Genomic DNA, 26,259 nt, shown 5'->3' with positions numbered 1-26,259 from the left:
TTACTGTGAGAACGAAAGTGATATAACTTTCTTCGTGATACTGCAGAGAGTATCAACTGCTTGAATCAATTTACTCTCACTAGACAGTAAGAACGTCATACAACTAATTGAATTAATTTACGCTCAGTAAGAAGATCATACAACTGTACAACTGATTTATATATATGACATATGATTTATATTTATGAAATAATTACTCAATGAATATTATTAGCTATCATAATTATTATACAAATCATTTAGCAAATCAGTTTTTGCTCTTATTACAAACATTATTAAAACTTGACAAAAAGATATAATAATTTGATGTCATTTAAACAACAAGAAAACTCGGAAAATGATTCACAACTTACATTTCTAAATACAAATGCGTAAAAATAAAAATGAAATAATCGGTGCAGTTAACCTACCAACAGAAAAAAATACAACAATGCTACAAATTTATGAAATTTACATATCATATTTCAAAATATAACACGTCCAAATTTTTCAAGTCAGGACATATTCGCAGAAAATAACCAAAAACACTAATGCTATATATATACAGGAAATTGGATAATGAATGCACAAATTTCTGACATCAATCTGATCTGTCGGAAACATACACAAAGAGACGAATATCTGGCCAAGTTACGTCATATCGCCTATTTCTTTGAAAATATAGTCTCTTTTAACATTCAACTTCATAAACGTATATTTTACTGCTACTTTCCATGCCAAATATTAACTGTTTCTTTGATTCATCAAATAGAATGCCTCCATGAGTAAGCATTTTACCCGTAAGTTTCAGGATTGTTCCTACATACCTGAAATTTTTATCATACTGATGTATATCATAGGAATGAACGCCGGACACAAGAATATTATTCCTAGTCGAAAGACAAATACCGAATCCATTTTTAAGAAAAGAATCATACAAATGGCTTTTTATCTTTCCATTCCTGTCAAGAACAATTATTCCGTTGTCTCTGTCTGCTATATATATGTTATTTGTGGTAGAATCAAGAGTCATAAGACGGGGAGATGTGAAGATTCGTCGGCCGGTATTGTCAGTGTCAATTGTACATATAAGTTTGCCTTTCATATCATACTGTTTTAAATGACCTGGGACACTGTCACCGTCGCCTCCGCCACAGGTGACGAAAAGGTGGTCATCTCTACAGCAAATGCCTTTGCATGGAACACCTACTGTGAAAGATTTAGTCAGTGACATTTCTTTTGCATTGTACTGAGCAAACTGTATTGTTTGCCTGTCTCGTATTGCAATAGCCAATTCTTTTGATCTTGAAGTTTTACATATACCCCACAATTCCCCTTGGACCGATAAATTAGTCATTTTTTCAAATGACCTACTAAAACGTTTTAGTCTGTCGTCACATGTGATAACTAAGCTGTCATCACTCAAGATACATATACCATTAACACGGTGTGTGTCGACATTGTCATCATTGAAACTAATATTATACTCTTTCTTCAAAAGAATTCTTAATGGTATGTTTGCAATAGCAAGTTCGTCGACATTGTCGAGAGCATTTCTAATACCGTCGTCTAATGAAAAACTAAATCCTTCAAACGTTTTAATTTCTTTGTCAATCATATCGTTTTTGTTTTTTATTTGTCTCATTCTTTTCATTTGGACAAACAACTTTGCCTCACTAGTAATATCGATCTCTCGCACACGTTTTGTTACCTTGTCTAATAATTCATCAACATGACTTGCAATTAAATTCATTCTTTCTGTGATTTGTTTATACCTTTCATTCACTTTCTCAATCGACCTACTCTCAAGTTCTTCTATTTTTGAAACTAATTCTTGCTTGTACTCTTTTATATCATTGATAATTTCAGTTTTAACATAACTCATCTTTATTATTGGTTATTATTTCATCTTGGATGGACTGTTTAGTGTCCTCGTACACGACTTTGATCCTTGTCACCTCTTTCACATAGTCGTTGTGTTATTGACTTGTTCTGATATCTTTAGCCAGCTTTAGAATGTAGTGAACGTCTTTGCACTCTCTAAAAGTAATACATTACAAACTGTCATGGTATGTAGTAGAGTAGATATCTGTTTGTCAAAAGAAAAGTCTTGCCTTGGCCAATCTCAGAAATTTGGACTAGCAAATCAGAGAGTATCATGGTGGTCCAAAGACGGGTTTAAGCTGATTCAAAATATACAAAATAAGGATGCGACCGTCTACAGACAAAGTGGACAAAAAGAAATCGTTTGAAAAGTATTAGCATGATCCCGCTACAAACCTAAAAGAGACATGTTTAAAAAAATAATAACGTAATTGTGTGCTAATTTGAAATCCGTAAATTTGCAGGCTTATTTAAATGAAACATAAATTGGAAGAAAATATGCTGAATAAAACATGACAAGTGATTCCATGTTCATAGAGAATAATATACGAGTCTCTTTTGAATGCAATGATAAAACGCAAGGCTCTGCTTGTCATTTTTATTCAGCGTGTTAAAAAATCAGTGCAGAAAGACACGAATGTAATATTCTTTTTATCACATGTTAGTTCTTTTGCTGAAACTTTGAAAACTCTTCCTTCTTTACCTATTACAGAAAAAGTCAACTCGACCAACGTCTTCTATATTTAAAACGACCTTAGTGTCAAATGTTTTACTCTAGTGTAATGTTTACTCTGTATCTACGATAATCATGAACCTCTCTGTTCGTTTATCATAAAATGCGCGACCACATAGTATGAGTATCATCTAAATAAACATTGAAAGCACATTTTGTTACTGCTTATTCTGTCAATTCAAACTTCGTTTTAAAATCTTCCAAATGTTAACAAATGAATACAAAGTCGTATGTGCGATTCGTTATTTATAGCAAGTACGACATCCAAAGAAGTAACACCGTAGGGACATGGTAAATAATTGTAACAAAAAGAAAAAGGCGTGTCTCTCTGAGATTACAAAACGTTTTTATTCATTTTCTCTCGTGTGTCTCTGTGTGTGTTTTTAATGTAATAAATTTAGGTAGTGTTAATAAGTTTAAATCAACGTATCAATATATAGCGTCGTTCTCTATACAACACTTTCAGTAAACTTTCTTCTTTCCGCCATGTCTTTCTCGTTTGGCATACTACAAAACATGGAGTGGAGTCGTGGAGTGGAGTCATGGAGTGGAGTCGTGGAGTGGAGTCAAAATTGGAGTGGAGTTGTGGAGTGGAGTCAAATTTGGAGTGGAGTCAAATTTTGGAGTGGAGTCAAATTTGGAGTGGAGTCGCCGAGTCAAAATTTTAAAATGTTGTATTAAGCCTGTGAAAGTCCATTTCTGTTAACAAAATAATTGATTTATTGCCCTTTAGAGAAAATGCGAGTCAGTATATATATAATATATTTCTGAAATAATAAATGTAGGGTCTATATCTATGTTCTAGTTCCATGTATTTCTAACACCTACCATGTGGTTGATTAAATATTTGAAGGTTTAATTAGAGTATATTGGATGGTTGTTGCCTACATTAATTTTCATTTTAAGTGACAAGAGAAAGGTTGTGCATTGTCATCGTGGTGTCAATTCCAATAAAAAATGATGAAAAAAATGTAGCATTTCATGATGTAGCGCTGGATTTATTATTTAAATTTGAAATGGCATTTGCATTTATATATTAAATGTTCATCACATGGAGATAACATGTTGTTTTTCTTGTGTTTTTTTTCTTGTTAATTAAAAGTAACAGACTTTTAGGTGAAACTTTATAAAATACATGTTTCTTATCTGTGAAATGCATTTGAGACCACTGGGATGAAGGGGCTATTGGAATCATTAGGTCAATGTCACCATTTGAAGATACTTTTCTTTCAAACATTACAAGCATAAACGGTTATGACACAGCCCTATTTCTTAACAGATCTTACCACCACACTTGCACCAGATTTTAATTCTTCATAAATATCATTTGGATTGATGCAGAAATGAAAGTGCAAACGTGGGAATCATTTTTGTTATTGGTCAAGGCCTTATAACTCTGACTCTGCTAGACTTTTTAGTCTGATTTGCCTTATAATCACTCCTGATCTAGATCTTAAGATCACTTCATATTGTATATAAATATGATTAGGATTCCTAAAGAAATCAAGAATCATGTAATGTACTAGATCTAACAAGGTGATATGTAACAAAATGTGTTAAGCTGAAGGGCCGACAACTCTTGACTTACAGTATACAGGTGTAGCCCAGAATCAAACTTGGCTGAGATTTTAAGATTACATGTATTTTATTTTGATATGTATGTATATAGATAAAAATAGGAATAAATTAACTAAATTATTTGCCCAATATATTTCCAGAAGGTAGTTAGTTACCTGTGATAAACACAAAATGGTGAAAATTAATGAAAAATCCAAGTAATAGACAGAGTTTTAGATGCACAGAAACATACCGTAGAAGTGGTAAAGTTAGCAAGGTGGAAATTTTGGCAAATTGTAAAAATTCGCAAATATTTGTAATTAAAATTGTAATGTACCATAACAATGTGCTATCATTACGTAAGTCAGGAAATCAGAAATTTGCTAAAATTTGCGCACGCTAAACACAGTCATGGATTTCAAAAATACAAGGGTCGTTCAATAAATAATGCTACTCCATGTGCAGTTCCTTAACCGGTGGTTATTTTTCAATGCGGTTTTGCAGCACATTGTAAAGCAATTTTTTGGGAACAAAGTAACATCGGAATGAAAAAATCGTTAAAGCCAAATTATGAAAATAATTATTTGAATGGTGTACACGCTGGTATACTGGAGCATATCAAAAAATAATCATAACTTAGGTTTGACCTGGGCATCCAGGTCGCAAAATAATAGAATAACTTGTGAAATCTCAAAATTCTATCATTTTTGTATGAGAAACAGCAATTTGTGATGAGTTTGAGTTTTTAAATACTTATTGCATTTTTCATTTTACAAGACAACTAAAACATCTTAACTTGAGGTTTATTCCATCTGGAATGAGTCTCGAGAGCTATTAATCTTATGTTGTAAGAACTTGTTTCGCAATCGAGAATAAAGAATTTAGTATAAACTTAAAATACAAGAATTTTTTCAACGATCACACCTGACAAAATTGCAGAGGCTTATTGTACTCAACTCCTCATTTTTCGAGTAAAAATGTGCAACCATTTAATACAGTAAAACACTAAATGGCCGCGTCATACCAAAGACGTAAAAATGGTACTAGCAGCTTCCTCGCTTGGCGCTCAGCATTAAGGGGATAGTCTTAGGACTGGTCAGCCCGGTGTCAGTATAATGTGACTGGGTGGGGTATCATATCATGTGTCTACGGCGTGATATTCCAGTGAGGCAGCACTATAAAGTTGGGCATTGTGCTCACTGCTACAAGTAGACACCGTCGTTTATATGACTGAAAAATTGTTGAAAAAGACGTTAAACCCGAACACACACATAAAACACTAAATTGTGGGTTGCTATAATGGAAAAATGTTTCATTGTAGCAACCTGCAGCCCGCAAAATATATACATGTACACTACATTGCGGGTTTCGGGCTGCAGGTTGCGGGCGGATACAATAGCAATTTTGTCAGCAATAGAATTAATGAATTTAACTCACCAACAGGCATGCTACTTATTTTTTTATTTACCCGAGCTATACGGTAGTCAATATTGCAATATCAGTTGTCATAAACAATTTCAAACACTAATATGCATAATCACAAATATTAAATTATTTATGTAACAAGTTTAAATATCTAAATTTTATCTGACTTGCATAAATTCCTCTTGTTTATTTTAAATTAAATGTTGCTGAAATAATTCATTTAATAAGATAATTAAACTTGTAAATTGATTTTGGTATTTAGAATGGGACTGAAAGGTTCTCATAATAAACCTGTCGACAAATTTTGAAAATGATCTAAGGCCAAGTGAAAAAATTGTTAAGTAAAACAACAAAAACAACAAACTTCAATAAAAAAAAAAACACTGAAGAGGAGTGTTATATCTGTTCACTGATAAAGGTTATGAAAAATATTGTTTATTATTATACCCAACCCATCAGAGAATACATCAAGTAGTAATTAGAATATGCTCCTACAGGTGTTCAGTTGGAACTAAGTTTTGGAAACTTGGTTATTACTTTTTACCAGTATTTTATACTGTGGTCTATTTGAATATGTTCCCATGGGTTGACCGCCTTTTGATTTGTTTACAACTGTTCTCAAATAAATAAAATTGTATTTCATATCTATGTGATGCTTTAAAATCTTTTCAAAAACAATGAGATAAAATATACTGACAATTAACAATTTGACAAAGCCCACTGTTCCGTGTACCTACAATCAATGTAAGACAAAAGCATTATTATGTTGAATAGTTATAAAAATATCAATAAATAAATATTATTGATAAAACAAATTTGACTCCACTCCGTGACTCCACTCCAAATTTTGACTCCACTTCCTGTACGAAAAAAGGACCTGTTTTACAGCTGTAAAACGTCTGTAAAAGACCTGTATTTTGAAATTACAACTGTAAAAGACCTGTAAATAGAAAACTGATCAGAAATACAGTTAACATTTTCAGGTGTAAAATATGAAGGTCTCAATTTACAGCTGTAAAAATTTTACTGTTGAAAGTTACAGCTGTAAAATGGTCATGTCTCAAAATTACAGCTGTAATATTTTTGGAGAGAAACATGAGTATTGTCAGCCATCTTTAATGCATTTTGGCGGGATATAACTGAAATTCACACAGACATCACATCTTGTAAAATTTTGGAATTTAAAGCGGTATAGAGTAAGTACAGATGTTAAATTATCTATTGTAGTTGTAAAAGGACATGTATAAGTACATACATTAACTATTTACTCTATACTGGAAGCCGATAAGTTTAAAAGAAATAATTACAAGATTGTCATATGTTTTCATGACTGACAAAGAAAGTTTTATAAACAAGATCTGCATAGGTTCTACTTTGTATCCTACTCTTGAATTTTGCTGTTGCTATACTGTAATCATACCACATATACTTTACGTACTAGATAATTTATTTTGCCATTTTCGTAGTAATTGCTACCTTATCTAGAGAATTGCAATTCATCCTAAAACTTTTTGCACCTCTACATTCGTCCCTTAAAGTAATGCCCTCTTTTTCAATACCTATAATATTTCTACAGCTGTAACTTTTGGGCATTTTTACAGCTGTAACTTTTTTCATTTTTACAGCTGTAACTGTTTTTTACAGGTGTAGCTCATTTGCATATTTCGAACTGTTTTACAGTCGTTTGCCAGCTGTAAATTGAAATCTACAGCTGTAAAATCAATATTGTTATATAAAATCTACAGGTGTAAATTTGGAATAAGCATGACAGTTATTTTGAACAAAAACACAGGTCTTTTACAGCTGTAAAATTTCGTACAGGTCCACTCCAAATTTGACTCCACTCCATGACTCCACTCCAATTTTGACTTCACTCCATGACTCCACTCCAATTTTGACTCCACTCCACGACTCCACTCCATGTTTTGTAGTATGCCTTCTCGTTTACAACTTTCGTTTTCAAAACACACGTATTACATGATATTAAACTTCAAAAACAATTAAGTCCTAAATGCCCATTAAGATACGCAACTAATGAGAAATCTGAAAATTTGAGATTAGTCCGGTGTCTGCTGAGGGATTATTGTGTACATGTATTTTAACAGTTTAACAGATAACCTAATCCCGAAACTAAGTGATATTATACGGAAGTAAATTAAGGTATGACTCATATAATAGTGTACCTCCTTTTGAAGAGTATTCAATTCCTATATAAAACCTACTTTTACTTAAATTTTTCATGGGGGGGGGGGGGGGGGGAGCGGGGCGCATAGGTTCAAGCCCCACTGGGACCATTTCTTTCCATATATTCCTTTTACTAGTAAGTTTTTACTTTTTTATTGTACAAAAGTGAAAATATTTCATTTGATAAGTGATTTCTTGCTGTTCAAAGTAAATTTACCTCTGAAACAGAACTTGGGAGCAGAGTTAGACATCTTTAAAAATACTGAGTTACATACAGTAAAAGTTCACTCTTTAGATTACATATTGTGGAAGAAATGTCGCTCCCAAGAAATCTAGGCACTAGCGGATCCAGGTAATCATAGGTAATTTGTTTTTTGTTTTGGGTGAAAAAAATGTGCAAAATATGCATTTTTACTCACTCGCTACGCCCGAATACGTAATGTGTCTCTTGTTCTGGTGAAAAAATATAGAATATGCATTTTTTTCTCGCTCGCTACGCTCGCATAGATAATTTATCTTTTGTTCTGGGTGAAAAATATGCATTTTTCTCGCTCGCAACGCTAGAATACGTAATTTGTCTTTTGTTCTAGGAGAAAAAATATACAATATGCATTTTTTCCCGCTCGCTACGCTCGCATAGGTAGTTTGTCTTTTGTTCTGGGTGAAAAAAAGCATTTTTACTCGCTCGCTACGCTCGCACAATAAAAATCAGACAAAGTCTGCACGACCTCCTATAACGCTCTTTACCATTTCTATGCTAAATAATCCTTGGTAACCCCTCCCCATAAAAATCCTCGGGCTAAGAAATTCCGAGGTACTTACGCAAGAATATGTCTAACAAGTCATAAAACATGCACTATGATTAGCATGTTATTTGTGTTGATTTTGTCACAAAACCTGTCCTTTTTAATACCAAATAAAGTACCTCAGAACGTCCAGAATGCACCAGATGGATCCATTGTTTTCAAAATTTTACGGGGGAAGATGCCCCCGGACCCCCCTATTTGCTCTACTACAAATATTTTAACCTCCCCCCGCCCACCCTCCCTCAACACCACTGCATGTAACCGCCCCTGGTAGGTAGGTTTTAACTCTGCCCAAAGGTTATTTTGTGAATGAAGTGAGCAAAATTTAAAACAGTCCCACAGGACTCGACCTTAATTTTTCAATGTTGGAGTTAGAATTCTGTCTCATTAAATCCTTTTACTTGAGGCACCCTACATAAATGATACTGACAGTTTTATTTTGTGTTTTATAATTGTTTAGCAATAGTTTGACGTTTCTTTTATGATAAAAGAAACGTTTTATCGAAATTAATGGTATAATGAGTTATCTGCAAACGTTTTGGACAGTGGCCATCACTTTGAAATTTGTCTCTACTTGAGCTTGAGGAATTATCATGAATTTATAAAAAAAATCGGCACAGTAAAAGTTGTTCCATTTTTGCATACAAGTCTTTCACTGGATACAGTTGCTGTTGTTTTGAACATTTGAATTATCCACCATTAGTAGGGACATACCTTAAACGTGTATTTTATACGAATATAGTCGGAAAACAGCGAGCTGTTCCGAAATTGTATGTTTCAAGTTTATTGATAAAAGTCCCGACAACAGCAAAATAAACAGCAACAAAATAATAACAATGGTAAATGACATGGACTGGTATCAGGTCAACTCGTCCAACAGTCATTTCGTCCCCCTATATATTGAAAAAGCTTGTCCCCGTTTAGGTCATTTCGTCCCCCATCCCCCCATCCCCTTTCCCCTGTATATATTTTCATTTTTGTCATTTCATCTTCACTCCTTTTACTTTGAAAATTGTTCTTTACACAGACTCGGTATTATAGTGATAACGGGGTCGCTTTTTGTGCACATATAAATTAGTATCAGTGAACGTCATGATTCGGTAGTAACATCCGGGTTTTTGAGGAAAAATGGATGGTTTAAGGGGTTTCCGGGAAGTGACCACTTGGAGTGTATGAAGTATGGAGGAGTGTGCGCCAATAAGTTCGCTGCACATCCATTTTGTCGATACGGGGAGGTGCGTCGTTGATGCTTTAAAAGGTACGCATCAAGCAAATGTTATACAGCCATGATCCAGAATGATGTATGGTTCTGGATGACCCTGCGTGAACTCATGCAGAAACTGGGTAGAACCACCGACCTTCCCAAGGTCAGCTGGAATGTTCCTGTAGATATGTGCTGTAAGCGTTTTAATGCCCTTTATCGGAATTTAGAGGGGGAAAAAAAGATTCTAAAGAAGACCATTGAGATAGATGGAAGTTGGTTTTTCAGGCAAATAAACAAAGCCTAAAAAGCAATATATAGCATAGGTCGTTATCTTTATTGTCATTAGTTGCTTCAATTGCAAGTATAGTGCCTTAACACTTATCTGTATGGGGTAAAAAACTATGTGAATACTGGCACCCGTTTAGTGTTTATTTCATAAAATGATTTAAGTCATGGGTATTTTATGGCATAAGTTGTCTTTATTTCGTTAATGACTGCGAGGACAAATGAAATAGAGAAATAACTTGATTTACTACATCTTTTTCGGTGAATTGCTGAAACACTGAATATATAAATGTATATTATTCCCTGTTATAACACTACAACTGTGTAAAATTTGGTCAAGACTATTTAGTCCACGGCCATTCGTAATCCCGCTCGAAAGTAGTTGAGAAATATAGCCACATGTACCAAATTATTCCTTGGTCCAAGACAAAAATAATATGTATGTATCTCTTCTGGGGACCGCGACTGGATCCGGAAATGACGTCATCAATATGGCGACTGTTTACGAAAATAATACTGCTGAATAATGATTGAAAATATTAGTAAAATTGCTTATAATATCGGATATGATGTTATTAAACAAGCCAATTAGACATATCAAATATATTATATTTGCACTTTCTCAGTAGAAAGTATATTTAAGTTATTTTAATTGTTTATTTTGTACCCCACCCACCTAATTTACAATGCATTTTTACATGTCGCTTCTACCTCTTGAAATAAAATATTTTCGACTAATCTTATGACGTTGAATCTGAAATAAGATTATTTTCAAACGTTACAAGAAATATAACATACAATAAGGGAAAATACGTTATTAATATCTAGTTTTAATCAGTACCTAGAAGGAAAGGATTTTGTCGAAAATGCATACAAATCAATGTCGGCACAAGTAATTGTCTATGCTGTTATTATTAGAACATGTGCATATTACATGCATTGTTTGCAATTTTAGTTAAACAAGATTTAAGTACGATCAAGACGACTATGCCGTGTGGAAATTTAACAGATATTTTCTTAAAGTTAGATTCATAATAGTCGACTTAATTACTCAGAATTACTGGTTAATCATATGCATTCAAACTTGACATCAACACTGAAAGCGTTTTACTTAACTCGTCTTCAGCTCCGCGATAACAAAAGTATCTATAAACAATATTATTTATCAAACCTGCATTTAAACGTTTATTATGGGCTTTCCGTAATTATGTTTAGCTAACTGCAGGAGGAGGGGCTTCAGGGGCAGAGGATTATCATTTCATTTCCTTTCTTTCATCATTCTTTCTCTGAAACTGAAATTATTTCTCAATTTGTGATAAACTCTGATTCATGTTAATGCAACGCATCTTTGAACCGTAAAACTCTGCAGCAATGCATGTATAGGTTAGAACATGATAAATACATGAACTAAGTAAAGCCAATAGACAGAAAGCTTAAAACGTAAAATAAAGGAACGTAGTGCGGCAAAGCCTTGGAACGGTCAGTTGCAAAACAATGCTGGTGTGCTTAAACAGTAGTTTGGCAATAATGCTCACACTCTATATCTCCACTATATTCCAATGTTATAGAACATTATACGTAAACTCAATCCCCCGACTGCTGAGTGTCTTAGTCACGCAAGGGAAACTGAGCGCACGCTATTAATTGAAACACAAAAATGATCGAGTAAATATCTACACTAAATATGTAAATAGCCTCTGGTCCTTTAGTATTATGAAGTTCGTTAAATATCATTATAATATAATTCAGCTTAAGCTGGTGCTAAAGGGCATGAGATTTTTTTCACCTTTCTAAACCTCTCAGGAACAAACTTAGTCAAACCAAGTCTTCTATTATCTTGATTATTTGCGTTCTATACTTTTAAGGGATCTTCTTAAAGCTTTTAACAAATCATTTGCGCATGTTCTCCATGCCGTTACAGAAAGCAGAATACCAGCAGAACATTATTAAGGATCCGACAAATCAGGAAAGTAGAAATATATCAAAGCAGCTCAGTCTCAATGGCCTTTAAGAACCACCAGTCATGACGTGGTCCACCTCTTTCGTTGGTCACGATCAAAGAGGAAAGTGTAGCGTCCAGCTGACAAAAGAATGAACACCGAATACGCAACATATCTCCAAATAAGAGGGTCAGAACCGCATATGATAAAACATTTCATTATTTGTGAAACTTTTCATTGAAATTGATAAATAACTACTGTTTTGATACACTTAGTAATAGAAGTGTTTTTAAATTGCTATTAAACTTTAAAAAAAATAATAACCCACACAAGTCTGAATTACAATCGTGAAATTTAGTAGGATATTCTTGCACTTGATAATAGCAGTATATCTGCAAAAGGACATATTGATAACGTTCATTGAATTCTTGAAGGTCGCTCTTGCAAATATATGAAGATTATATAAAAGTTAAGGAAAGTGTATTTATTAAACGTCGCATAACCGACAAACAACATGACCTACAGCTGATTGTGACAAACTACGTATCTAGTAACAGATAGTTATCTAAGCTGATATATTGCAGAAGATTGTATGGGGTACATCCCCATCTGAATAGAGAAAAACTCTAGTAAATAAACTTGAAAGTGTAATTTAATTTAAGACATGGAGATATATCAATCCCAAGCGATGCAGTATTGTAGTCTTTGAATTGTTAGTTTCATTTAATAACTATACCTCCCTGACATAAAAAAAAATGTCAACTATTCGAGCAACAACTGATTGTTTGTATCTGAAAACTTCATCAAGAATGCGTGAATTATTTTTCATATAATAGCCACACATAACTGTGTTTAACGTTTTGTAAATCATACGACAAGCTAGGCAGAAGTAGTTCTCATGGATTACTTATTATCTCTCGAAAAACTGCATTCCCTTATCGGACATCGTTTAATAAGGAGATGCTTTGACAAACTGCCTCACAGGTTCATATGGAAATTATTTTTAGCAATGTTACAAGCAGAAAAAAGGCTTAACTGAAATTAAATACACAAGAAAAAGCGTTTTATTAAAGCAGTTCCTTTGTAATTCATTGGATAATTTGGTAAATAGGTATAAAGAGTAAAGGAATCATATGAAACGACGGAACAGCACACCCTGTAATTGCTGGATTTTAATTTTTCTGGGAATGTTTTTTTCAGAATCTGCATATACTTTGTCGCAGTATGTTTTTTTTCACATGAGGTAAATATCAGTTCGACATGAAGTTATACGATTTAATAAATTAGAAGTGGTACATGAATTAGAGGTTAAATTATCTATGAAACGAGCATAATCTAATTCTATATGCAATTAAGGAATCAAAAATAATATTGCTGATCATATATGCGAGCTTTGCTTGAAAATACAAATGAAGGGATGTGATTAGTGACCAAATCCTGTTCATTGAAAGGACTCAATGTGTAGTTTTTAGTATTATAAATTTTCTTCTGTAAAACGTAAATATACTGTAGCGCTAAACGACGATGACATCATAGACCGCTAATATGCTGGACAAAAACATTCTTAGAGAAATCTTCTGATGATTCCTTTCGTAGAAGTCTTTAACTTAGTTTTACTGGGAAGTATGTATTAATTGATTGGATTTATCAATTTCAATAGGAGAATCTGCACTACAAAATAGTTTACAACAAGCTGTAAATGCATTAGAAAAAGCATTCTTATAATTGTAACAGATATTTTTTCTATTGATTTTGAATTCTGACCATAGTGTCAGGCATTAAGCTGATCTAACACACTCATACAGATAACAAGGGTATATAGATACATATAATTATGCTAATCGACTATTGTAGTGATAGATTATCAGACTAATTCTATTTTAAATCGAACATACTGCGCCATTAAATAGACATTTGCTCACTTAATATCGTTATTCAGTCGTTTTCGTCATTTTTGATATTTATGGATATTTTTTTTTCATTTTAAGCATAATGAATCGCATCCTTTTCCATAAAAGTGTTTTATCTGCTAGAATAAACATTACCTTCACTAAATATATCAATTTTGCAGTCATAACATAGTTTTCAAAGACATTGTCACCTGTAATTATTCAGCAGCCTACGTTTTTTTATTTTCTCTTAAGCCGCCATATTTATGACGTCATAACTTTTTCCAGTCGCGTGTCTGGAAAGAGATACATGGGAAATTACGATAACTCACTTCAATATACAATGTGGTATAGGTCTCTATATTTCTCAATATTTTTCTCACGGCGGCCCATATTCCCACAAATTGACATGCACTAATTGAAATTCCAACAAATAAAAGAAAACCTGTATATTCAAAATATCTTTCACTCGTAAACACAAGAAAGCGTGAAAATATTATATATGGTATTCACTCGTTGTGACAGATATTTCAATCTTACACACCGGAACAAACGAATATCCTCAATGCAATGTAAGTCATTCAGAGAAAATCAGACAAAATAAAGTAGGGATAATTTTGCACAGAGCAGTTTGCAAATGTCTGCCCCTTACTAAGATCCTTATGCAGTCTGGGTTTTGCCCACGACAAGTCGTCTAATTATAAGGAACATCCCTTGATGCATGGCAGAGTTATTGACCAAACACGAAAGTGTGGAGAAACTGGATGACGGACGAAAAAGTGCAATCTCATCGTCCATATAACTTAATTTCAACCAGCACAGGACTAATAAAAAAGGCATAATTCATAAAATATTGCTATCAAAGTGATGGATTATGGTTTGAAACAACTGTTTTCAAGTTTGAATCAAATCCATTTAACAATTACAGTGGAAGTGCCTGAAATTCTAAGTAAACTGTGGGTATGATTAATAAAATAATGGTGCAAAAGTTATGACACTTTTGGAATAAGATGTTGGTGGTTTTGTGAAACAACTGTGACAAGTTCGAATCAAATACATACAGCTATTATAACAGAGCTAGAGTGAAATTGCAGCAAGACTTTTACCTGAAATTATATGTGAAGGGTGACAAAATTTATGATATATTGGTGCAAGAGTTACAACCCTTGCGACATATGATATTGGTAGTGATATGAAACACCTATTTAATCCATCTAGTAATAGTGTGAAAGCGTCTTTAAAGTCTAAGTATGAAGGAGATATGACCCTTATGCCAAATAATGTGGATGCTGTTATAGAACAACTATTTCACGTTGAAATTAAGCCATTTATTGATAGCAGACATAACATGGAAGCGCATCAAAACTTTAATCATAAATCTTGTGGTGAAGGCTGTGGCATACATCTTGACCAAGGACAGCTCTCCATATACTCCAGTCAACTTAAACATCTGAAAGATCCTTTGGCAGCATAACATTGATTGATTTTGTAACAGCTAACTAGCAAGTAAACTAATATCACGTCTCCTAGCACTGGCTATAAAACGAAACTCTTATTGTCTATAAACTTTGGACTCCATGATCCTAGAAGATCAGAAAATATGACAAAACTGATTCTAAGTACAGGGAGAGTTTTACAGCCGTTTCACAGCACTTAAAGACTGCTGTTGTAATAGTAAGTTCTCTCTGAAATCTAAGATCAGTTGAGTTATTCACTGGTTAAATCAGGCCAATTTTCAGTTCTGATTGACTTAGAGCAAAGGAACGTTGGTTACTGAAATCAGTTACTAAATATGCCTGGTGAAGACCATAACTATCGGATATTCATGTTTTGCACTGATGATGGTTCTGTCCAGTGAAACCAGATGAATCAAAGACGAATCTAACAACTGGATGGAATGTGCTAGCAATCTGGGTTTGATTCTCCACTGCCAGTGCCATCCCGGCTAGTGTCCGGTGATGGGCAGTTACTTAATTTTATACTGTTTCCAGCCAACTCGAATATGTTTAACACAATACCACCATGAAGTCATACTCTGCTCCTATTCTCAACATAAAAGTCAAGAAATAAATATCAGATGTATAACATTGCATTATACAGTTTACCAAGACCACAAATATCAAGTAATTAATGGAAAACTGCAGAAAGATGATATTTAGATTTTAACCAAGTTACTTAAAGTTGGCTTTGGCCATCCATTACAAGCCGGAAATCAGTCAATCCTGCCTCTGAGCATCAGCTCTTCTATGAGGAAGTTATGTAAGCGCTAACGCTAGTCCGTGAGCTGAACTCGCTCACTGTTCCATCAATCCTATAGAGTTCTTGTAGTATATTGAGATTGCATTTGTACTTGAAAATTGTTACTTCGTTAAAGCGCCGTAAGACCTAAACATTTATTACAAAGCTGCAATATATTTTTTCAGAAACATTATGTCTGTATGATCCCTGGAAGAACTTACAGTTTTTTTTATTTCAAATCTCACATGTTACTTGAAAGTGAAACTGTGTATATCAACTCTGATAAAGCTAATGGAAAACCGAATAAACTTTCCAGAATTATTGTGTTTATTCTTACAATGCTTAATGAAAATCATGCCAGTTTGTAATATAGCTAACATGTTAATGCTTAAAACAATAAATTTGAAAAATGAATTGATGAGCTATACAGAACATTCAACATAATTCTATTCCCTGCATTTTCTATAGGTCAGTAATTCTAGTAAAAATAATTTCTTAAAATCATTTCAGAGTTGCTCCTTATTTTTCTGTCGAAAGGTACCGTATACTTTGCTTGAAAAAAAAACAGCTGATCGAATTACACTGTGCCCGCCCGCTTAGCTCAATAAGGAGAGCACAGAGGTCGTTTTCGAGCCTTAAGCAGACATTTGTCCTTCAAATCTCACGTAACATAAAAGTGGAAAATAACACTAAGCATATAATAATGTACCGTATAGTAGTTTATTGCATATGTATGATGACAATCGTACAATATTTAAAGCAAGTATACGCTATAGTACATACACGTTCTTACAAAAAAGCTGGAAACATAGTATTCAGTCTGGACATGTATACATGTATGTAATTATTTGTTATATGTAATATAATATAAAATAATTAAGTTTTTTTCACCAACAAATAAAACCATCACGTTCTACACTTATGAATACTTCAGTGTGATTTATATTTAAATGTGAACAGGTTGCGATTAACACAATCAAAAATCAAAAACAGGTCATCTTAAAAAAGTTGAATGTTACAGCTGTTAACAGATGTCCTAATCACGGAATAATCTTCTCTGTAAAACATTGAATTTCAAAAGTTTCAAAAGTGTAATAACAAAATAAATGCCTCGTCTATATATATAAGAAAGACGCCGGTCTGCATTTACACTGGAGTACATGTACATGTATTTTCATATTGATAAAGGCAGTAAGGTCTAAACATCAATCAAAATAGAGTGAAATAAAGAGACTATTAACTTTTGATATACCTTACAATAACATCAGTGCTGATTTTATTTTGTTTGGCAAAAAAAAGCTTTTACAAGGCCAGTAGTTTTTAAATCAAGCTTCGCACCTAGTGAAAAAATGCATGTTAATATACATTGTATCATAAAATACGTTTGTGAATAGGTTGGAAATTTGTGTGGAATTCTAAGAAGTTCTGTTGTGTATTCTTAATTTCTGGATTTAAAATCATTCCACTTGGTACGTGGTAATTTTAAGGCTTCAAACACATATCAAATGAAATTAAAAACTGAACAGATGTGCACCTATACGGACCACCTAGGCCTCATGTATTATGCGAAATGTTAGTTATTAGCAACCGAATTTTATTCCGTGCGTTTACTGTCATTTTTTCAGTAAAGAAAGCAGAAAGGGTTTAACATTGCGTATTGATATTTCAGTTTTTCTGCTGGAAAACTGGTTTTGCTCTTTATTATTAAGCCTACCATTTTATGCAAAAGACATACTCTATCGATCGAGTACCAATTATTGTCATTTGAGTAGACCATAATATAATATTTGTTTGAAAACCCTGTACTAAGAGAATCCTTTTTACAATGTAAATACTAGATACATGTCATGCTGTATGAGAAGCAACGGCGTTCTTATTACACAGAGAAAGAGCAAAGTAATGGAAATAAGGCCTAAAATAAAGTATCCTATGTTCTCCACCCCTATCCCCGCCACTGCTACTGACCAAAAATACCTCTGCCACAAACATGAATAAAGTACTTTTTCAGGATGTGTGGTTCTGATTCTAAAAGAATGCTATCACTTTTTTTTCAATTTTCTTATAAAACATAATACTGTTATAAGTTACAGTTACAGCTTCAGTTATATTACAGAACTGTTATTGGTTGAAAATATTATTATTGTAAATACGGGAAGTTTTCAAAACAATAAAGCAAAGAGTGGCATTCGCTGTTTTTGCTCTATTAATTGTCCCTAGCTCTCGTGTTTTTTCTGTGCTATATAATGGATACATGCCTAACTGTTAGCCAGCAAAATCTGCACCTAAATATTAAACTTTGATTATTTCTACCCGGTATTTCCAATGAAAACAGCTAAAAAAAAAATTGTCCTAAGTGTAACACATTCTTTTGCATTTTTTCTACAGTCACCAAAGAAAATACTGTTTATGCCTTTAATATTTGTACATCTATGATTCATAAAGAATTTTAAAACTTTTTTTGTTTGACTTTTTCTTGCCAGATGTGTTGCGCTTGGAATATTTTAGCCCTAGTTCTCATGCTTGTAATATAACAGATGTATACAACAAATTATACACGTCAGAATGCCCTATGATGGAAATTCAATAAAAACAATAGATTTAATGTGTAAAAGATTTCCATAGAACTATATAGGAAAAACTAGTTCCATGGTTATTTTGATAAATCAAGATGGCTTTAAAAACGTTAGTAAAGTTACACTCAATGACCATGTCTGTGAATACGTGTAGGGAAAGGTCCACGTCACGTCCGCTGACGGTCATGTTTTTGAAGAATCGGAATAATTTGAATATTCTTGATAGACGTCGCCCATTGATCGTTTGTGTGAATTATAGTGGATTTGGACGAAATGTTGCTTGATAGGGATAGCAGTTTCCGACGATGAAATACTATAAAGTTTATATTTTCAGTTGCAATGGCAAGTGGAGATCTACATGGAATGTGTGTCTTTAAACACTTTAAAAAAGAGCCCCCAAAAAATCATTTCTGTGAAGTTTAATCAAAATTGACCAAGTGTCATTTAAAGCAGTTGTTGACAGACAACGGGCGATGGACATTGGGTGATGGGAAAAGCTCGTGCTGAGCTTAAAAATATATATAATACACTCGCAAACACGGTAAATAAATTTAAATCCTGTCTGACATACTTGTGCTGCGATCATCTAGGCTCAGCACAGAAAAAAAAAGTTACTCAGTGATCCTTAATATGCTAAGTTCATGAAAATAAGAAATATCATCTATGCCTTTTTGAATACAGGACTAAAGTCAAACCTGTCAATGAATTAGTTAGTGGATTGTGTCCTTTAACATTCTACGTCGTAAACATAGAACTTATTATAACCGGTAAAGCACACAATTAACTGTTTCTTTGAATCATTTAATAGAATACATTCAGGAATAGCCATTTCATCTGTGAAATTCAAAACGGTACCTATGTATCTATAGTGCTCATCATACTGCTGTACATTGAATGACTCCCAGCCAGACACTATAAAACCGGATTTCCTTGTAAGTGACAAGCCGAAACCACTTTTCAGAAATGAACTGTATTTTTGGCTTGTAATCTTACCATTTTCATCAATTACAATTATTCCATTGTATTTGTCCACTACCTGAATTCTTTTTCTGCTTGAATCAAAAGCCATAATTCGGGGAGATGTGAAAAGAAGTTGGCCGTTTGCGTCAGTTTCTACAATAGTGATTAGGTTACCTGCCATACCATATTGTCTTATATGACCTGGGACTTTGTCATCGTTGCCTCCGCCACAACTGACAAAAAGACAATCACCGTTACAACAAATACCTTTGCATGAAACGCCTACAGCGAACGATTTTGTCAGTGACATGGTTTCTGCAGTGTACCGGACAAACTGTATTGCTTGCTTATCTCGTATTGCGACCGCTAATTCGTTTAATCGCGACGTTTTACATATACCCCACAACTCACCGGAGACTGAAATGTCCTGTAGTTTACGAAATGAACTGCTGAATCGTTTAAGTCCGTTTAAACAGCTCATAACCAATGTGCCATCATCCAAGATAATAATACCATGCACAGCGCATTTTTCATTATTGAAACCAGCATCATACTCTTTCTTTGAAAGTATTTTGAAAGGAAAGTTGATGGTAGCAAGTCCGTCGGCGTTGTCAAGAGCATTTCTAATATTTCTGTCTAGTGAAAAACTAAGTCCTTCGAAATTTTCAATACCTTCATCAATCTCAGCTTTTCCGTCTTTCGTTAGACTCATTTTTTTCATACTGACAAACAACTGTACCTCACTCGTCACATCCATCTCTCGCAAAAGGCAACCTACTTTGTCTAATAGTTCATCTACATGACTTGCAGTTGCATTCAATCTTTCTGTAATTTGCTTATACCTTTCTTTCACATTCTCAAGCGATTTTCTCTCAAGCTCTTCTACTCTTGAAACTAATTCTCTTTTATACTCTTTGATTTCATTTGTAATTTCAGTTTTTACTTTACTCATTTTCTTCATTTCATCTTGGATGGACTGTTTAGTGTCTTCGTATACGGTTTTGATTCTTTTCACCTCTTCCACGTAGTCGATGTATTCTTGCTTTTTTCGGATATTTTTAGCCGAGTTTAGAATGTAGTGAACGCCTTTGCCTTCTCTAAAAGAAACAAATTACATAATGTGTAATGGACCATGTACCTGCTTGTCAAAAGAAATGTCTTATTCAAGCCGGCCTCCGAAGTCTGGACTGACCTACTTCGTAATACAGTGTATAAACAACTGTAAGAGTATTAGCATAAAATGTCCCTTTGTTTCCGAAACAAACCGAAAATACATCTATTTTAGAAAATCAATACTAAAAAGTAAAAGTATAATAATCAACATCAGTCTACACCGGAAATCTAGATACAGTGTTAGGCACTTTTTCAATTAAAAAGACGGAAGCATGCATTTCCATTACTGTCCATAAACAGGCTCAATCAAATCGAGCCTACAACATCAGGTATTTGTCCAAATCTAATATTGGATTTGCAACAGAATTTCATACAAGAAAGATAGCAATGTATATTTGGGCCAATGAATTATAAGGAAAAATAGTAAAATCGTATGTAATATTTAGGCCTTCTATATAAATAGAAGCTAATACCTGTGATCGAGTGCTATACACACAGTACAGCAGACAACATCATGTTCACCACAATACATCTTTATCATTTCTTCAGGATGGTTGTCACACGGCTCAGCTGGTGGTGCTGGTACGGATACGACTGGTGCTCCAGTTGGAACAGCAGGTTTCGGTTGAGAGGTCACATCTTTTATCAGGTGACCCCTTAAAGCCGGAAACTTGTTGTGATCGCCGAGACATTTCTTACAATAATACAATTTACAACTATCACAGTATTTATGTGCTTCCTTATATACTCCAGATTCTTCGCAAGGGGAACAGTTGTAATCATAAATTTCATCAGAGGCACCGAGCACACTTTCAGTAAACTTCCTTCTTTCCGCCATGTTTTTCTCGTTTACAACTTTCGTTTTCAAAACAAAAGTATTACATTATATATAACTTCAAAACAATTTAGTCCTAAATGCCTATTACGATACGTTACTAGCACGAAATCTGAAAATTTTAGATTAGTCCAGTGTTTGCTGAGGGACTATTGTTTAGTCGTGTATTTTAACAGTTAACCTAATCACGAAACTAGATATACGGAAGTAAATTAAAGGTGCATTATATACGAGTATAGTCGGAAAACAGCGAGCTGTCCCGAAATTGTATGTTTCAAGTTTATTGATAAAAGTCAAGGCCCGACAACAGCAAAATAAACAGCAACAAAATAATAAGAATGGTAAATGACAATGAATGCATAAAATGGATTGGTAACAGGTCACTCGTCAGTCATTTCGTGCCCCTATATATTTCGTCAGTTCGTCTCCGTTTTGATAATTTCGTCCCCCAGCCCCTATATTTTGTCATTTCATCCATTCTCCTTTTACTTTGAAAATTGATCTCTACACAGACTCGGTACTATATAGCGATAACAGAATCGCTTTCTGTGCACATATAAATTAGTATCAGTGAAACGTTCGGAAATGCTGTCAGGATTCGCTAGTATCATCCCGTTTTTTTTTTAGGAAAAATTGGTAGTTTAACCTATTAAGAGATTTCTTTTACAGTTCCCGGAACTGGCCACTAGGTGTTTATGAAGTATGGAGGGGCATTTAATTTCTGGAAATTTTGTCATGCTTGTGCGCCAGTAAGTTCGCTGCACATTCATTCTGTCGATACGGGGAGGGTCGTCGTTGATCCTATATAAGTGACACCATCCAGGTAATAATAAATGTGTAGTTATAATTCAAGTACAGAGTGAAAGTGTACAAAAGTCCAAATATAAAAGGGATGGGGTATAATTTATGAAACGTTAGGCCAGTTTTTTAATAACTTGGGTTACGGGAGATTTTCCAAAAATGAGCATTAGGAGGAGGGAATAAAAATAAAAATAAAGTAGGAAAATGTTAGCATCGGAAAAAAAAATGAAAAAAAAAACAAACAATTTTATTTTGTAAAAAGTGCCACTGGGTTAAAAAAAATTGTTGTTTCAGGCAAATGTAGATTCACAACACAGTCTAGATAAATCAGACAAGTTATTTTCCCAATTTGAAGCATTTTATTCCCACTTTCTTTATTAAAGCCTCCATGTTGTATGTTATAATATTATGTTGTAGAAACTATTAAATACTTGAAATTTTTTGCATGTTGCTTGCCTGCTTTAAACATATGTATAGCTTGCTAATAAATAGAGACTAAACACACCTGGCATTGTATTCTGTTTCTGGTGTTGGTGTGATTATATATAGTGTAGTGTAGTATTGTTGTCACATCCTATGCATATTGTGTTTCTGACCTTTTAACCCTTAGCAGGCTAAGTTTCTAAAATGGACAGGTCCATCATTCAATTTGGGCAATACCATTTATCATTCGAAGGGGTGTTCACTCAAAATGTACTGACTGAATGGCGAACAGTGCAGACCATGATCAGTCTGCACAGATGTGCAGGCTGATCTAGGTCTGCACTGGTCGCAAAGGCAAAACCAATCGGTTGTACCATTGTAAGGGTTAAGGAAGACGGAAATAGCTTTTCACTTTTTTCTTTTATGATTTCTCCATTTTTCATTTATGCTCCGACATGGGCCATTTTACACAATACATGCCAGACAGTCCCAAGCCTGTTAAGTGTGAGGGATCTCTTAAACGTTACTGAACTCCATATCTGGCTACAACTTTGAAAGTAATTTGAGGTAGACTTTAAAATTTAAATTGCAAATTTTAAAAACAATCAGCAAAGGTACTACATTCAAACTTACACATACTTTTTCTTTAATAGTTCAAGATTTTGTAATATTACTCAGTTTCAAATGTTTTAAAATATTAAAAGTAATTGGTCCATACATGGAGTTCAGTACCCGTGCAGGGCTTCCATTATGATTCAATTTCATGGAGTCAGGACTGCCTAACATTCAGATTTTGGAGTCCCTCTTAAATTTTCTTGGAGTCCTACGTATTTTCACTTTGTACAGTTACCTTCAATACCATCAACATCATCATCACCATAATCATTACTATCATCACCATACTAATTGGTTCAGAACAGTGCATAAAGTAATAGAATTTAGAGAAAACGACCACTAGATTGATTAGAAAACATCTTATTTTTACAAAAAAAAAAAATTATTGTTTTTTAAATTTATAGCAACAGTCAGCATTTTATTAAAATCACCAGACTTACTGTTGTTCAGCTACAAAACGAAAATCCACTTAAAAAATCTGAAGTACATTTTACTTGGAGTAGAATTATGTCAAATTACGTCATTCACCTTGCAATACCCAACATGATAAACATCAAAGAAAATCAATAAAGGAAAATTTTGCCGACACTCCTTTTGATGTCAGCTGCCATGTGCTGGTGGAAATGTGTCAAAGATATCAGTTTTTAATAGGTCAGGAGACAAATTGAATGTTTTTTTTTTCTTCTAAAAATACTGTAAAAGGATTTATCATTGATGAAAATCCAAAATAAGTAGCAAATTTATTACCGGTCGGAAAAAATGTATTAATTTAAAGGAAGTGTCTAGGGGTACGGATCCGTACCTCTAGAATCTGGGTCTAGAGGTACGGATCCGTACCCCTAGACCCAGATTCTAGAGGTACGGATCCGTAGAGACTGAAGACATGATTACACAAATGGTATCAATGTTCAAAGAACAAAATCCCGCTTGGTCACAGGTGAAAACTGTAATGTCAGATAAAGATTTCGTCGAGCGTGAAGTCTTTAGTAAAGAGTTCCCAGATGCCTCGCTTAGAGTCTGTCTATTCCATGTATTGCGCACGTTTCGTAGGGAAGTCACTTCAGAAAAAATGGGCGTGAATAGAGCTCAGAGAGACAGTGTCTTACAAATTCTCCAGAAGATAGCGTACTCGAACTCTTTGTCAGAATATAAGGACAACAAAGAATTGCTTGAAGGTACAAACATTCAGCCTGCAATCGCTTACTTCAGTCAACATTGGGACTCAATAAAAGATCAATGGGTAGTGGGTCTGTCTAGCTCTTACTCTTTAGGAAATAAAACAAATAACAGACTAGAAAGTATTAACCAAAAAATCAAGCAAGTAGTGGACAAAAACGCAAAATTTGATTCATTTGCGGCGGACATGTGTACTTTCCTTGAAACGCATCGCACTGAAATTGATGGAAAAGTTTGCCAAGCCAGTTCGAAGGTGCCAGTTACATATGTAGGCGATGAAACAAATGTGAAAACAATCTTGAGGCAGAATCTCACCCCATATGCATTCAATATTCTTGATAAAGAACTGAACAGATATGAAAATGTTGATTTAATGCCGCACGCAGCTGACTCATTCAAGGTGAACAACACAGCAATAATCGCAACAAGTGAGTCGTGTTCATGTACTTTTAACAGTCAGTTTATATTGCCGTGCAGACACATATTCGCAGTAAGAGCCAAACTGGAACAACCAATTTATGATGAAACTTTGATTCCCCGAAGGTGGACGCGAAAACACTATCTTCACTCATTACATATCACACAGACGGACAATATCATGTCAACTGACCGGCAGCAAAAAACGGCTAAACCAACGTCTCAGCAACAGCGCTACAGAGCGGCTTTTCACATCTCTCAACGTCTGGCTTCATGTGCCGCGGAAGAAACTGGCGGCGTCTTTGACTTACGTCTACAGCAATTAAGTACTCTTCTGCAAGCATGGGAGAGTGGTAAAGATGTTGTCATTGAGGCATCAACGGATTCAGCAACGGAGATTGAAACCAATCAACCAGAATTGATTTTAGCGGAAACGGAAAATGACTGTAATGGTACTGAAACTGCCGTTAATGACACTCCTGTTGAAGTTCAACAAATAACAGTTACTGAGGACAACAACGATCTCGAAATTGATCCTCCGCGTATTGAAGAAATTCCTACTGAGGAAATAAATGCTCATGAACATGTTCTCGATGATTTCAGAAACATCCAATTACCCCCAAACATTAAAAAACGTGGACGCCCGAAAGGTTCAGAACTCACAGTGATCGGTTTGCCTAAGAAAAAACTTAAGCTAAAACGTCCTTTGAGGCCATTTGACCAGCTCACAGAGAAAGAAAAGTGCACAAAGATGTTGAGTTGGTTCGTCAATGACGACGTTACTGCCGAATGCCTAAATAATGGTACTCTAATTAAGATAGATAATGTTGTTTCTACAGCTGACACACTCCATCTTGCGGCAACAGAACAAAATCTTGAGCCTATAAGAAGCAGATTTGAAGATAATGCTTGGGATTATGTTAGTGAACTTATATTACACGCTAAAAAGAGACTGGCAGTGTAAAGTTTGCGATGAACCTTTGGAAACTAGATGCATAGGCTGTGATCTTTGTCTGGCATGGCTACATTATCATTGCGCTGCGCTCTCTGTTGCTCCAAAGAGAAAATACTGGTTCTGCGTTGACTGCGCTACGTTTTAGACACCGGTATAGGGTGGTTCACTTTGGATCACACCTGGCGTTCGCGCACCGGTATATAATGTATGCTGTATAAATATTCGTTGTATATGCAAGTTACTACAGAATTAGATATCATGCATAAA

The 26,259-nt window shown here is 34.4% G+C and overlaps 1 protein-coding gene across 1 annotated transcript; it reads right to left on the bottom strand.

Moving 5' to 3' along the window:
* Positions 1-1,922: 1,922 nt before the first annotated feature.
* Positions 1,923-21,840, bottom strand: LOC123562176 (E3 ubiquitin-protein ligase TRIM33-like). Its single transcript, XM_053536492.1, has 2 exons — positions 21,244-21,840; positions 1,923-2,019 (listed from the first exon to the last, which is right to left on the bottom strand). Exons 1-2 carry the CDS (start codon positions 21,606-21,608, stop codon positions 1,959-1,961), a joined length of 426 nt encoding a protein of 141 aa, XP_053392467.1. The 5' UTR covers positions 21,609-21,840; the 3' UTR covers positions 1,923-1,958.
* Between the last annotated feature and the right edge of the window lie 4,419 nt (positions 21,841-26,259).

This window comes from Mercenaria mercenaria, chromosome 2, assembly GCF_021730395.1.
Source record: "Mercenaria mercenaria strain notata chromosome 2, MADL_Memer_1, whole genome shotgun sequence".
NCBI lineage: Eukaryota > Metazoa > Mollusca > Bivalvia > Venerida > Veneridae > Mercenaria > Mercenaria mercenaria.
Note: the sequence above shows the minus strand (reverse complement) of the source record. Positions and strands in the feature narration are given on the sequence as shown.